At 49.7% G+C, this 15595-nt stretch overlaps 1 protein-coding gene and 5 non-coding genes across 6 annotated transcripts; 1 reads left to right on the plus strand and 5 right to left on the minus strand.

Annotated features, from left to right (window-relative positions):
- Positions 1 to 3862: 3862 nt before the first annotated feature.
- On the minus strand, positions 3863 to 6742 carry UBC (ubiquitin C). The gene is made up of 2 exons (XM_044989876.1): positions 6583 to 6742; positions 3863 to 5765 (listed from the first exon to the last, which is right to left on the minus strand). Exon 2 carries the CDS (start codon positions 5760 to 5762, stop codon positions 3933 to 3935), a length of 1830 nt encoding a protein of 609 aa, XP_044845811.1. The 5' UTR covers positions 5763 to 5765; positions 6583 to 6742; the 3' UTR covers positions 3863 to 3932.
- A 2659-nt stretch (positions 6743 to 9401) lies between these two features.
- Positions 9402 to 9473, minus strand: TRNAA-UGC. The gene has a single exon. It is a non-coding gene; the product is annotated as a tRNA-Ala (tRNA).
- A 373-nt stretch (positions 9474 to 9846) lies between these two features.
- Positions 9847 to 9918, minus strand: TRNAD-GUC. The gene has a single exon. It is a non-coding gene; the product is annotated as a tRNA-Asp (tRNA).
- A 522-nt stretch (positions 9919 to 10440) lies between these two features.
- TRNAF-GAA lies at positions 10441 to 10513 on the minus strand. Its single transcript has one exon. It is a non-coding gene; the product is annotated as a tRNA-Phe (tRNA).
- Positions 10514 to 14086: 3573 nt separating this feature from the next.
- On the minus strand, positions 14087 to 14158 carry TRNAD-GUC. Its single transcript has one exon. It is a non-coding gene; the product is annotated as a tRNA-Asp (tRNA).
- A 398-nt stretch (positions 14159 to 14556) lies between these two features.
- TRNAA-UGC lies at positions 14557 to 14628 on the plus strand. The gene has a single exon. It is a non-coding gene; the product is annotated as a tRNA-Ala (tRNA).
- Positions 14629 to 15595: the final 967 nt, after the last annotated feature.

Genomic DNA, 15595 nt, shown 5'->3' on the forward strand with positions numbered 1-15595 from the left:
CAGTAGTCTTCTGGGACAAGGAACCAGGAAGTGGGGAGAAAGAATTTAGATGAGAAGCCCAGGGAAAAAGACCAGAATTGTAAATCAGTGGAGTGAGGGAAAATAGGGAAGGGAGACAGATGGGATGAGGATGATCAAAAATCAACTGTGGGCTCAATTTTGAGGTTTATACTGAGGTAAAACAACTATTGGTTGGTTCCAGCTGGAGTTTTGCCTAATAAGGACCATGGAATTGGATCCATTTATGCAGAGCCCTGTATTCTAAATTGGCCAACCTAACAAAAGTCCAGTTCAGAGTGTTCTATAAAATTGTTTATGAAAGTCAGCAAAAGGTGAAGGTAAACAGACTGATCCAAACTGGATTAAGTTAAACAACTATGATAAGTGATCTTTTTCAAGGCTCCTCCCGAAACCACATGTTGAGATGACAATGAGCTGAAAGATTCTAAAAATGGGAGGAAATGTTTACTGCTGAAATCACGGAAAAGCGTTTCAATAGATTAATGTTCATGGGATGAAGCTACAGCCTCTTTGTGCCATTCAAAGGAGCCAGGGGGCCAAAAGCTGCAAGCTTTACTGGGATAGCTGCCACTCCAGTCACCTGGAACCCACCCTGACACCCCAGGGCCTTCATCATCCTGATCTTTAACAGTGGCCTAACCATATGAGGCCAGAAATGGGGGCTCAGCCATCACCTTCGGCTAAATCCAGGATGTGACACTTGGGGTTTGCGGACACTACAAAATTAAGTTGACATACAGCCACTGCAGTAATTAAAGCAGGGGTTCATGTCCACACTTGCTTCTTCTGTCAGTGGTGCACATCTTCATCAGGAGCACTTCCACAGGCTGAAGTGGGGCATTGTAGGATACTGACAGCTGGAACCTGGTAGTCCTGGGGCTGACAGCCTCAGCTGTAGGTGGAGGGTCACAGCTGCCCCTCCGCCCCAAGCCACGCCTGGCTGACAACTTGGGCTGTCAGCATCCGGGCAGGTCTCACAGCTGTGAACCCAGCACCTGGCTGTCAGCTCTGGGGTGGAGGCAGGGCTCCAGCGGTCAGCCCCATTCAAAGTGGACAGCCAACAGGTGACATAAGTAGCACAGTCTACACACATACTGCATCATCCTAACTACATTGACATTAGTGCTATGCCTCTTGTGGAGGTGGAGTTATGTAAGTGCAGTTGGCCACTTACTTTGGTCATGTATTGTATTAAGGGCTTTTGTTCATAATAATAATAAATGTTATGCTGTTTTGTATTTAATTAAATTCCAGTTATAACAAATCATGAGGAAAAAGTGATTAGTAAACAAGCAATGAATCATTCACCATTTCCTAATGTACTGAAAACAATTAAGAATGCAAAAATATTAAGCTAAGTAGTTGCTTACATTAATTTATATATAGTGTTCCTTCCCAGGAAGCAAAAATAGGTACCAAAATCTAGTGTAAAGGCTCTATTTAGTTTCAAATCACCATCTTCTAATGTTTATATTAAGCAATGAGAATGCACCTCTCTTTAGAAAATAGTTGAAATACAAACAGAAAAGTTTATTAAAATGGATTTAAATGAATCTATCCCGATTCTTATTTTTTAAATAGTGCTTTACGTTCAAGGTACTGTAATACACTAATTTAGCATACAATCTGAATCACATCACAGGTATTCTCAATTAGAAATCACTGCTTTGAAGTAGAATGGCACCCACACCATATGCTCCCCTAGAACAGGAGTTGGGAAAAACTATTTGAAATTGTATAGTGACTTTATGTAGGCTGAACTCAGTCAGAGGACCTGGCCTATAATTTTTCCAAAGTTTCCACAAGAAGTTTGTTCCCAGTGGTCAGGACCTTAGTTACACATTTATTCAAAATATACAATTCTTCAGCATCCTTCTAGCACCACCATCAGCACTGTCTCAGAAGGAAATGTCACATGTTGAACTACCAATGCAGCTTCCCTTTCTCCTTAAAGGCTTCAGGGACTTTTGACTGCAGGCTAAACCACAGGTCCTGACTCCTGCACAGATGAGGAATGGTAAAGTGTACATAATCTCATTAAGCAACTGTGTATTTAATGTGATGCATTACTCTGCTCTACCAGCAGACTACACAAACAGAAGGTAGGGTTCCATAACATTCTGTGTTCCCTATACATTTGTCCCTACCAACAATCAAAGCATTTTGAGAAAGGAGTTTGAGACTCCTGCTGTTTTTCCATCTCTAATCAGGAAAACGCATCCATGGTGAGGCAGATCACTTAGGACTAGGTTGGATCCTTCAGAATGTTTCTAATTACCAACCCCTTGCACTGTATTGCAGACAACTACTGCTCAATTTAATTCACTATTTCAAACTGGGATGTTGCATCCCTTTATTAGAGATGCAGATAGCATTAATGTGGAATTTTTAACATACTTCTGCAGGTTCTCTTCATCCCAATCATTTACTGGGGGCTCAAGCATCCTCATCTTTCATTACTGTAAGGTTACTGCTAAATGTAGCAGCAAGGTATGTTCACACTAGAACTGAGGCCTTAGCTACAGTGGACTCTGTACCAGTTGTTTTCAAACCTGTGACCCAAGGGAGTGGGGATGAGGGGGTTGGGAGGGGCTCACGAATAAGGGATTCAGGGTGTGGGAGGGGGCTCTGGGGTAGGATACAGGATGGGGACAGGGCTGTGGGGTGGGGCCAGGGATGAGGAGTTTGGGGTGCAGGAAGGGGTTCTGTGTTTGGTGGGGCTCAGGGCTAGAGGTCAGGGTGCCAGAGGGAGTCAGGGCTCTGGGCTGAGTGGTCTGGGGTGCAGGGGGGGTCAGGGCTGGGGACTGGGGCATGGACTTGCCTCTGGCAGCTCAGTGGCATGACCACAGACCATGCTGCGCCCCAGAAACGGCCAGCAGCAGGTCTGGCTCCTAGGCAAAGGCGCACAAGCGCCTCCACATGACTCTCGCCCGAAGGCCCCACTCCTGCCCTCCCCCCCCATTGGCTGGAGTGCAGACTCAGTGCTCGGGGTGGGGGCAGTGCATGGAGCCCCATGGCCCCCCAGCCTAAAAGCCAGATCACTGCTAGCAGCTTCCAGGGCACAGCGCAGTGTCAGAAGAGATAGGCACTAGCCTGCCATGGCTGGGCATCACTGCCAACAGAACTTTTAATGTCCCGGTCATCGCTGTTGACCAGAACAAAGCAACCCAGTGCCTTACATGTCGCGACCCACGGATTGAAAAACACTGCTCTAATACAGTAACCTTAATGCTTACTTGATATATGCCAAACTCACTGCAGCTATTAAAATGGATTCCTTCCCAGCATACTGTAAGGGTCTGGTGAGACCACCTTGACCAATTTTAACTGGGTTGTAATTTATTTTTTTTAATGGACAAGCTGTTTTTATTTATTCTTCACAGGGCAGATTTGGTTAATCTGATTTACACACACTGGAATACTGGAAATGACTATCAAATCTGAGAACTGCCAGGTAACTTTTACATCCCCATGCATCCTTGCTTGTTTCAAATTAAGGTTCTTCAAAGCAGGTACTGTGCTTATATATTTGTGCGCATTATCTAGCACAGAAGGGGCCACAAGCACAACAGCAACCTTTAAAGGTTAGTCTGACTCTAGTAACAAGTAGCTGATACAGCTCAGCCATAAGACTCTAGATTCCAGACATCTCAGAAGCACCTTATCATTTAGTGGCCAATTTTACCACCTTTACCAACAGTGTAAAAATTTTTTACAGTTGGAGTAATGAAATAAAAAGTCTATTTACCAGCTGAGTCATTTATTCTATAATTCTAGTGAACTGAATTGAGTCAGACTAAATTGGTGCACTTTTACATTAGAAAGGAACAGACAAAAAAAGTTGTGAATGCAACAGCTTTATTGGAACAAGGTGCAGTGAAATTTTTATTCAGATGCTAGTAGGAGCAAGTTCAGTTACCGCCCCTTAAACGCAGGACCAAGTGCAGGGTGGATTCTTTCTGGATGTTGTAGTCAGACAGGGTGCGCCCATCTTCCAGCTGCTTTCCAGCAAAGATCAGCCTCTGCTGATCTGGAGGAATGCCTTCTTTGTCTTGGATTTTGGCCTTGACATTCTCAATGGTGTCACTGGGCTCTACTTCTAGGGTAATGGTTTTGCCCGTCAAGGTTTTCACAAAGATCTGCATACCACCTCTGAGGCGCAGGACCAAGTGCAGGGTGGATTCTTTCTGGATGTTGTAGTCGGACAGGGTGCGCCCATCTTCCAGCTGCTTTCCAGCAAAGATCAGCCTCTGCTGATCTGGAGGAATGCCTTCTTTGTCTTGGATTTTGGCCTTGACATTCTCAATGGTGTCACTGGGCTCTACTTCTAGGGTAATGGTTTTGCCCGTCAAGGTTTTCACAAAGATCTGCATACCACCTCTGAGGCGCAGGACCAAGTGCAGGGTGGATTCTTTCTGGATGTTGTAGTCGGACAGGGTGCGCCCATCTTCCAGCTGCTTTCCAGCAAAGATCAGCCTCTGCTGATCTGGAGGAATGCCTTCTTTGTCTTGGATTTTGGCCTTGACATTCTCAATGGTGTCACTGGGCTCTACTTCTAGGGTAATGGTTTTGCCCGTCAAGGTTTTCACAAAGATCTGCATACCACCTCTGAGGCGCAGGACCAAGTGCAGGGTGGATTCTTTCTGGATGTTATAGTCGGACAGGGTGCGCCCATCTTCCAGCTGCTTTCCAGCAAAGATCAGCCTCTGCTGATCTGGAGGAATGCCTTCTTTGTCTTGGATTTTGGCCTTGACATTCTCAATGGTGTCACTGGGCTCTACTTCTAGGGTAATGGTTTTGCCCGTCAAGGTTTTCACAAAGATCTGCATACCACCTCTGAGGCGCAGGACCAAGTGCAGGGTGGATTCTTTCTGGATGTTGTAGTCGGACAGGGTGCGCCCATCTTCCAGCTGCTTTCCAGCAAAGATCAGCCTCTGCTGATCTGGAGGAATGCCTTCTTTGTCTTGGATTTTGGCCTTGACATTCTCAATGGTGTCACTGGGCTCTACTTCTAGGGTAATGGTTTTGCCCGTCAAGGTTTTCACAAAGATCTGCATACCACCTCTGAGGCGCAGGACCAAGTGCAGGGTGGATTCTTTCTGGATGTTGTAGTCAGACAGGGTGCGCCCATCTTCCAGCTGCTTTCCAGCAAAGATCAGCCTCTGCTGATCTGGAGGAATGCCTTCTTTGTCTTGGATTTTGGCCTTGACATTCTCAATGGTGTCACTGGGCTCTACCTCTAGGGTGATGGTTTTGCCCGTCAAGGTTTTCACAAAGATCTGCATACCACCTCTGAGGCGCAGGACCAAGTGCAGGGTGGATTCTTTCTGGATGTTGTAGTCGGACAGGGTGCGCCCATCTTCCAGCTGCTTTCCAGCAAAGATCAGCCTCTGCTGATCTGGAGGAATGCCTTCTTTGTCCTGGATTTTGGCCTTGACATTCTCAATGGTGTCACTGGGCTCTACCTCTAGGGTGATGGTTTTGCCCGTCAAGGTTTTCACAAAGATCTGCATACCACCTCTGAGGCGTAGGACCAAGTGCAGAGTGGATTCTTTCTGGATGTTGTAGTCGGACAGGGTGCGCCCATCTTCCAGCTGCTTTCCAGCAAAGATCAGCCTCTGCTGATCTGGAGGAATGCCTTCTTTGTCTTGGATTTTGGCCTTGACATTCTCAATGGTGTCACTGGGCTCTACCTCTAGGGTGATGGTTTTCCCTGTCAAGGTTTTCACAAAGATCTGCATTTTCTGTACAAAAAAAGTTATTGAAATATATAAGCATTTTTGGACTCCAAAATACTAGTTACATCACAAGAAATCACAAAGGCATGACTTTACCCTTTCACTTAAGTATCAAGCAGTGGAGAGAAAACTTTTGACGCCAGTACTCACATTGAATTGCAACTCCAGCTCTCCCCCCCCACAGGCTACTTCCTCCTCCCAAAGCTCACTCCAGGGCCCTGCTCCCGCGAGTTGTGTCACACTGAAAACGATAGTGCGGCAGGACCAGTGCGTCAGCACGGTTGGTCAGCCGCGCCCAATGCACTGGGACAGGCCGTGCCAAACCACCCCGCTCACCTCAGCGCTCAGCAGGTCTGAGCAGGGCGGCCCAGGCTCCCGCGGGCGGCCAAGCCGGTCCCTGACCCCGCCCCCAGGCGGGCAGGCGTCAGAGGCAGCCCACGGCCATGAAGGGGCGGGGCCTTCCGCGCGCCCAGACCGCCATTTTAGCGCAGGCCCAGCTCTAAGATACCCCCTCCCCTCCCCCCCCGGGAACCGCCGTTCGTCGCTCCGAACGTCGCGCACCTTCCCCCCCGCCCCGCGCTGGGGCACAGCCGCCCCCCTATAGCTCAGTCACCGCAGAGGGCTGGCTCCCCCCCCCCCCCCGCCAGGCTCCTCAAATCTGATCACCAACCCCCCGCCCCCAATATCCGCCACGGCCCAGGCCACATCCCTCAGCAGACGGGCTCTCCGCACAGCTTCGGACCCTCTTTGCCCTCAGGCCGGCCTCGCCCCCTCTCGCTCTCCACGGAAGCCCAGAAGCAAGCCAGGCCCATTCCCCACTCACCGCAAGGACGGCGCTCCAGACAGACAGACAAACAAACTGCCGGTCACGAAGAGTCAAGCGGATCTAACTGCGTCACAGCGCCGGCGCGACCCTTATATAGCCTCTCCCGCCCCTAGCTGAGATCCCTCCGCCAGGGACTATCTCGTCTCACTGCATATACGGCGCGCGCACCCAGCACGGGGGTGGGGCGAGTTGCGGCCGGCAATGCGGAGGAATCAGCCGGCCGCTCAGTGTGTGATATGACTCGATGACGGAGACGGCCAAGAAACGGAAGATGGAGCAAAACCAGGACTGGCATTTCCGCCTGCCTGGAACGGGATCTCAGCTCAGCCTGGGGAACACGTCCCTGCGTGTGATTGTGTGCTGGGGCTCTGTGTCTCATGGTGTGTTTTCTTCTGTGTGTCTGGGTCGTTGCGAATGTCTAGGTGAAAAGTAACGTGGAAAAAAGAGCAGAAAAAATAAACAGGCAGCATTGTGCATTCTCGTTTCGTCTGATAATACTTCTGTCCTCTGGCACCCAGGCCCTGAGGTCAAAGGGGGCCTGAAACACAAAGCAGAGTGGGAGAGGCAGACTGGCGGCTGGTGACTGCCACGTAGGGGGGCAGATCAAAGACTTGGAAATGTGAAAGCAGCAAAGAATCGTGTGGCACCTTATAGACTAACAGACGTTTTGCAGCATGAGCTTTCGTGGGTGAATACCCACTTTGTCGGATGACTTGCATCTGACAAAGTGGGTATTCACCCAGGAAAGCTCATGCTGCAAAACATCTGTTAGTCTATAAGGTGCCACAGGATTCTTTGCTGCTTTTACAGATCCAGACTAACACGGCTTCCCCTCTGATACTTGGAAATGTGAGAAAGACAAGTTTCCCCAAAGTGAGCCTTGTGAGTCATACGCAAAGCATACAGACCTTCAACAAGACCATAACAAAACCTGGCCTTGTTTGCATGATTCATTGACATGGCATTTAGTTCACTCCACCTACAAAATCCTTCCTTTGCATGTACGCAAAAGATACAGCTGCCTAACGGTGCTGAAAACCAATTGAAAACGAGCTGAAACCCAGCAACAGCTACCTGATTGGTTTCAGGCATACATTCACATGACACACCTAGAATTTACAGGAGGAGGGGTTTCTCTTTGGGGAGTTATTTCAGCCTGTAAGTGGGTTGTAAGCTTCTTCTGTATTAACATTTACTCAATAATATAATAGGTTTAAAAAAAATCTAAACATCTAGTTGGCTTAGTTGAAGCAAAGGTCCCTTAGTTTCTGATCAAAGTAGGTTTGGAATTGTAGGGAAGAGGTTGCATTGTGTGCATTCTTAATTATAGAAACATAAAAGACTTGAATAGAAGCTCAAATTTAGAAGGCCAATTATCTAGTCTGAAAATAGGCAGGGATGTTAGGCTTATTCTGTTAGTTAGCCGGTGTGCATTTAGGCAGGACTAATTTTAAAATGATCAAATATAAAAACTGAAGAACAACCTATTTTGCTACAAGATGGAGTTTCACAGCATGATTAGATAGATTAGATACCTGCCTAATTTTCATGCCCTATTTGCCATATATCTACATTAGTGGTGTAGGGCCTAGTTCAGGGGTAGGCAAACTTTTTGGCCTGAGGGCCACATGAGGGAATAGAAATTGTATGGCAGGTCATGAATATTCATAAAATTGGAGTTGGGATGCAGGGGGTGGGGTGGGGTGGGGTGAGGGCGCTGGTTGGTGGTGCAGGCTCTCGGGGGGGACTGGGGATAAGGAGTTAGTGGTGTAGGAGGGTGCTCTGGGCTGGGACCGAGGGATTTGGAGGGTCGGAGGAGGATCAGGGCTGGGGGAAGGGGTGCAGGTTCAGGTTGGGGGTGCAGACTCTGGGGTGGGGCTGGGGATGAGAGGTTTGGGTTGCAGGTGGGTGCTCGGTGCTGGGATTCAGGGGTTTGGAGAGTGGGAGGAGGATGAGGGCTGGAGCAGGGGGTTGCAGCATGAGGAGAGGCTCAGGGGTGCAGGCTCTGACCAGCGCTTACCTCAAGCGGCTCCTGGAAGCAGTGGCATGTCCCTTCTCCGGCTCCTGTGTTTGGAGCGGCCCCTGACTGCTAGCACTGGAGCAGGGCCATGCAGCTGCTTCCGAGAACCGCGTGGTGCGGCTCCCAGCCCTGCGCCCCAGAGTGGGGTCATGCCATGGCTTCCAGGAGCCGCGTGCTGTGGTCCCTGCCCCAGCGCCCCAACTGGAGTGCTGGAGTGGTCCCTGCCCCAGCTGGAGCGCCAGAGCGGGGTCAAGCCGTGTGGTACAGCCCCCAACCCAGCGCCCCAGTGGAGTGCCGGAGCAGGGCAAGCCCCAGACCCTGCTCCCCAGTGAGAACTTGGGGGCCGGCTTAAAATGGCTCCAGACCAGTTTGGCCACCCCTGGCCTGGTGCCTGGCACTATGGGTGAATTTCCCCTTAAAGCCTGACTCCTGCACTTAGATCTGTGGGGTGCCCTGCTTGTGCTAGAGGCTCAGATTACAGGCCTGAGACCTTAAACCCTCATTCAGAAAAACACTTAAATGTGTATTTTGTGATGCTTTCCTGAACTGGTATTGTAAACCATTTACTGCAGGAAACTTGTCTTCAGGCTTGTCGGTAAAGCACTTTTGGTTCAATACAATTATGAATAATAACAATAAATAGTACATGAGACCTATTCTTACCATGTTGCTAGAAACATCATTTTATTGCTTTGTAAATATATGCAATTTATATAGTCATGCTGGTCTGGAGCACCAAAAACGGGGTTATGCCGGTGGCTATTGTTAAAAAATTAAGGTACGTGGGGAAAAAAAATGGAGATGCCGGGGATTGAACCCGGGGCCTCATACATGCAAAGCATGCGCTCTACCACTGAGCTACATCCCCTTCCTGGCTGGTGCTGCTGCAGCCAAGTGAATAGATGCTCGCCTTGAAAGAGCGGACACCTGCAGCGCGAAGTTTGATGCAGCCGGTGCCACGCAACGAGCGACAGACAGGGCTTTCCGTGCAAGGCCCTTCGCCGTTGGCAATATACACACCCCCCCCCCGCACACACCCAGTGACTCAAATCTGAACTTGTGCCGCGCCAGCGCCATCGTGTCCAGACTCGCGTGGGCTCCCCGGTTCCGTGGCTGCAGCCTAAGGCTGCCGTGCGAAGGGATCAGCTACGACCCCCAACAGCGCGACAGGAGCGGGCGGAGGGTCCCTAGAGCTCGCCCTGGTCTATGAAATGGAGCAAAAGGATCAAAAGCAGCTCGCCCTCCCCGTCGGGGAATCGAACCCCGGTCTCCCGCGTGACAGGCGGGGATACTCACCACTATACTAACGAGGACTGGCTGAGAGGCGCCTCCCCAGAGCGGCTATTCCAAGCCCCCACCCCAGAGCAGGGGGTGGGCGGAGTCTGCGGCTGTTCCACGCTGCGGTCCGCGGCACGTGCTGCTCAGCCCTGCGGAAGGGGCCGGCGCGCGCTCCGGGCCGCGAGCCTGGGGAATACTCTGTGCAAGGAGCCTTGCAAAGCTGCCCGCCGCTGGGAAGCGGGAGCGGGGGCGGGGGCGGGGGCAGGTTTTAGTCTCTGCCCCCCAACTGCTGCAGGTGCGCTGCGCCTTGGCCCGGCCCGGCCCGCCCCGCGCGCGGCCCCTAGCAAACGCCGGAGTCTCGTTGCGGGCAGCGCGCTCGCAAAGCTGCAGCGCACCCAGGGGACACGAACCTTTCCACTTGCCACCGTCAAAATAACAATCACATCCCCCCACACACAAATGCCGTCAGAGGGTATGAGGTTCGGTTTGCGCTCCCGCACTTCCGGTCTCACCACACCGCCGGCCCTTACCCCCCTCCTAAAAAGGAGAAAATTATCTGCCGAAACCCGGGATCGAACCAGGGACCTTTAGATCTTCAGTCTAACGCTCTCCCAACTGAGCTATTTCGGCAGGTAATGAAAGCTGAGGCTGAATATGAACACCAGCTTGCTGTCCAGCAGCACTTCATCATGTGTAGTGGATCTTTGGGTTGACATGTTCATACATTTGTTAAATAATGTTGTTATGGATTAAATGCTTGTTTTCTGCCCAAAGGAGTATTTTGTGTATGTGCAGAGGAGGAATTGTTTACAGTTATTATTTATTATTAATGTAGGCCTGGATATGAACACAGACCTGTACTGTGGGTTAGCTGTGCCATTCAATAAATCCAGACTCATAGAGGCAGACTAGACCACTTAAGATACTTTTTCAATAGAGAACAAAGGGCCTGATACTGTAAATTCTCATGCAGAGAGCGCCTACGGTTTTTAATAACTGTTCCTAATGTGTCTGGCCTGCAGGATTGAACGTAGCTAGTGGTGTAGCTGAAATAAATGGGTGTTCAGGAGTCTTTGAAGGACAGGGCCGAGCTCATCTCCTTCAAACAGTTTGGTCATGTTCAACTTGTCTGAGCATAAAAACTATGTTTTTTACACTTAATGGAAGCATCCAATTATTGTATGTGTGTGTTCAAGTAACTGAAAAATGCTTTCAGTTTAACACTTGAAGCATAGCACGTGCATCAAGCTTCAGTGAGGCCTGCAGCTCTGTTATATTTTTAAACAAAAATCGTTAAGAAATAAGGAAGCTGTGAACAAGAGGAAACAGAGCTGTTCAGCATAGTTTTTCTTACCGGTTTTAGCACTTGCTGATTGCAGGTTACTGTGTATTTGAAAAGGCCCTCGATGTCTGGTGGCTTTTCTGATGGCTCCCGATGCTTGCAGTTTCCAGTGTTTCATGCATTCTAGGGTTTACCCCAGGAGTGTGAAAATCTGCTTTGATTCTGAGAGGTACTGGGCACAGGCAACTCCCGCTGACATCAACAGCCCTGTCCTGCTCCCATTTAAGTCAGTGGCAAAACTCCCAGACTTTCTCCAATTTGAACCAGGTCAGGCCTAAACAGGGGTGCAGGTGCTCAGACCCAGTCAGGATCTTGCAATCCTGTTACACCAGTCAAATGTGTCTGTATTTAGCCACATACAAACAAATACTCTGTTGCTTTTCTTTTCCAAACAATGAACAGCCATGTGTATCCAGCGCTGGTAGTGAGAGACTAAATACACAACAATGAGGAAACGCAGTTCGGATTTCCACGGCAACCTTGTGACCACTCTGCACATATGGATTATGGCCCAAATCCTAACCCCTTCACTGCTTTTCTTCCCATGCATGTATCCTACTAACAAAAGGTGTAGCTAATTGTTTGATGACATTCAGGTTCATGCTGAAAAACGTTCAAGAGACCAAATATCCAAATGTAGCCAAATTTGTCTAAAGGCAAAGGAGTCCACTATGAAAAGGAGACATACAGACCCTACATACAGGAGACATACAGACCCGGAAGCAATTCTTATCTCGCAGTATGTTCCCCTTACACACAAGGTCTGTTTCAAAGATACGTGTTCTAGCTAATTGAATTTATAGTATGATGTTATAAGTTACAAAACTCTTTACGCCCACCAGTTTGTAATAGTCCTTTAACTTGTTTTGTTCTGATTTTTTTCTTATCTCTGTTTTGGATACTACGTTCCAAACCAGTTGGGTGGAGAGGAACAGCCTGACCTCTGCTAGGAATCACCATTCATGTATCTTAGCTTAACCGGCTTCCTATTTTCAAATGCCAACGCTGACTTCAGCTGTGCAAAGCATTGTGAGCTATTTGACATGGGTAAACAGTATTGTGGGGAGAGGATAATACATTCAGTTAAAATAACCTTCCAGCAATCTATATATCTATATCTATCTATACGCACTGTAGTGCATATATACACACACACACACAATACAGTGCACACAGAACGAGGGGATTAAGCAGGGGTGGTCTGCTGCAGATAGTGCATCCTTACAGTGCTCCAAAACTGTACAATCTAAAAGTTCAATCAGTCAGAGAGCAGACCAGAGTGGCCATCCCCCTCTGACATTCTGGGGTGCAGTCCAGACAGTGAGGGGTGTGTCACCATTGCCCTGCAACCTGGGCTGCCTCACAATGTTTTGCTGCTGTAGCTCCCACCTGAGCCACTCACAAACAGCCAAACAGCATGCAGGGCATACCCCGGGTGTTTGCGTATAGCCACAGACCTGGTCCAGTTACTCTGACCCCATCAGCCTGTCCCATCAGCCATGCTGTCTTGCAACTGCCTTGGTTACTATTTGTGGGGTGACCCCAACACACTCCCAATCTTGAATGTTCCCCAAAACATGTGTTCTGCACTTTCCATCCCTCTCCTGGGCAGTTGAGATATATTAGGTGCATTGCCCATCTAAGCGGATCAACATACATCAGTTTGCCACCCTAAATGGAGTTACCCACATAGTACACAGTTTTGATGGGAAAAAAAAACAGGCTTATTTAAGTACCAGGAGACAGGTTTTAAGTGAGTACAGATATAAGGCGTTAAAGTCAGAAACGGTTACATGAGAAATACAATTTTACAAGCTAGACTAGGTTCAAGATAAAATTCTTACCAGAGGCTTCCAGCAACAGGGCTCACCAAATTTCAGGTCAGGATCTCACCCAAAGTCCAGTGGCTGCTTCTTTTGTCTTCTTAGGAAAGAGATGGATAGGGAGAGAGAACTTGGGGTGGTTTTGTCCCTCACTTTTATAGTTTAGTCATGCTTTGAAATGCGTTTTCCTGAGGGTTACCCAGAGAGAAAGTTCATTTCCACTGCAAGGTTGGAATCAAGGGGTCTGGTGGTGAAAGAGATTGTATGCTGTTGTTTGCTAAGAGGCAGATCTGTTTGATCCTAACCGGTTCCTTGCCAAAGAATGGCTACTTGATAGGTAATTGTCCATCAGCTTTGATGACACCTGGCTAGTGTTGTCACCTTGTTCTTTGTCTTTCAGAAACAGGTTTACCCACTCCCAGGACTTGTCCAGTAAACACACTTCAGCCATAATTTAAGCTTATGTTCATAACTCTACCTATAATGTTGCAACACACATTTCATCATGACATTATCGACCATTGAGTTATTACTTTTCAAATTAAACCTCACAAGGCATATTTTGTAAAAAGATTATTACAATAGCATGTGGGGTGTGAATAGAGAGGTGCAGTCTGCCTGCCCCACAGTTTATTACTCCATTAACTTCAAAGCAGTTGCAGGACTCATATAGTTTCCATTTCTCTCACTAGGTTACATGGATATGTAGGTTATCCATACATCAAAGCTTTTTACAGCACAATTATGTTTTTAATGGAGTTGCGTCTCTGTCACTGCAATAATGTCTCCTGCAATAAATGACCCCACACCGTGGGGACCCAGCTTGGAGTGGAGGACATCATTTTTAGAAGTATACCACTGCAGCAAAATAATTGACAAGCAACAGTTGAACAGGCTGCTTGGCCCAAGATGTTTATGTGCTAAGACTGGCTTGTACCAATGATGACACGTTTCACGAAGGGTTTGGGTTTTTCCTCCCCATCCTCAAAGCCAAAATTCCCCTTGGATAGAAGAGGGAGGAAATAAAAACACTGCGGTCTCCCCGTCGGGGAATCGAACCCCGGTCTCCCGCGTGACAGGCGGGGATACTTACCACTATACTAACGAGGAGGTACCTGGCCAAGGTCTCGCCCACAAGCTGTGATATACCGGACACGCGCGCTGCGACGCAACCAGCGCTGAGTCTCTCTCTAGCTGCAGGGCTCCCAGGCCGGGAGCTGGGCTTTACCCCGCCCCCACGCGGCCGCCTAGAGCACGGCTACTGCGCGCACAAGCAGCCGCTTCCTTCCCCTCCTCGGGGTGCAGCAGCAGCGCCTGGGGCGAGCCGGCTCCCTGCGGCCCGGACAGCCGGGCTGGGGGATGCTGCCGGGGAAGGGTCGCAGAGGAGGGAGCGGAGGTGGAGCCGCGGGGGAAGGTGTTGACTAGAAACCAGCCGTGGAGAGAGAGGGAAGGACCCGTTTGGCGTTGCGCATCCATGTAGCGGCGGTTGGCAGGGCTCTCCCCGCGGAGGGGATGTAGCTCAGTGGTAGAGCGCATGCTTTGCATGTATGAGGCCCCGGGTTCAATCCCCGGCATCTCCACTTTTGGGTCTTGGCTGGGCCCTGAGAGCGGCGGCCGAATTTTGCCTTCCGGCCACCTGTGGCAGGTCGCTGCCAAGCAATGCAGGCGAGGAAGCTGATGCAACCTCCTTGCCACAAGTGCTGACGCCTGAGGCAGGGCCCTTAAAAAAGAATCCTTCCCGCCCCCCACCGGGTTAGTGCTGCTAAAGTATCAGGCGCGCAGTAACATTTTACATCCATGTCCTGTATTTGCAATGCAGAAGCTACGCTCGGGTATGATTCAAACTATAGAGCGAGTGCGGGGTACGTTATTTCCAGCGCCAATGCCCAGTGCTGCCCTCACCCTCTGACTAGCTTTAAAGGGAATTGATGGGGCCTGAGCTATGGATTTAGCAATAAGGAACATCGCAACAGTAGGGAAAGGGAAGTGTGGCTAGTGGTTTAACCTAGAGAATGCAACACGCTTCCTTCCTGCCAACGGACTCAGTCTGAATGCGTGTACGGTGCTAGAGCTGTTCTTTGCCACCGCCCAAGTGTGCCTACTGCTTCCATTCAATTCACACTGCTAGGGTAGAGGGCCCGTCAGATGGGGCGGCTCCAGGCACCAGCGCACCAAGCACGTGCCTGGGGCGGCAAGCCACGGAGGGGTGGCGTGCCGGTCGCCGTGAGGGCATCAGTCAGGCTGCCTTTGGTGGCATGCCTGCGGGAGGTCCGTCGGTCCTGCGGTTTCAGCAGCAATTCGGCAGGAGGTACGCTGAAGGCACGGGACCGGCGGACCTCCCGCAGGCAAGCCGCCAAATCCACATTACCAGCGGACCTCCCACAGGCGCACCGCTGAAAGCCGCCTGACTGTCATGGTTGGGGCAGCAAAATACATAGAGCCACTCCTGCCGTCAGAGGTGCATTTTGTCAGGATCAGTGCAGAATACAGAAGGGTCTCCATCAGCCAGACCATGGGTGCAGAATTGAGGGTACAGAAAAGCCTATG

The sequence above is a fragment of the Mauremys mutica genome, chromosome 16 (genome assembly GCF_020497125.1).
Source record: "Mauremys mutica isolate MM-2020 ecotype Southern chromosome 16, ASM2049712v1, whole genome shotgun sequence".
Lineage (NCBI taxonomy): Eukaryota > Metazoa > Chordata > Testudines > Geoemydidae > Mauremys > Mauremys mutica.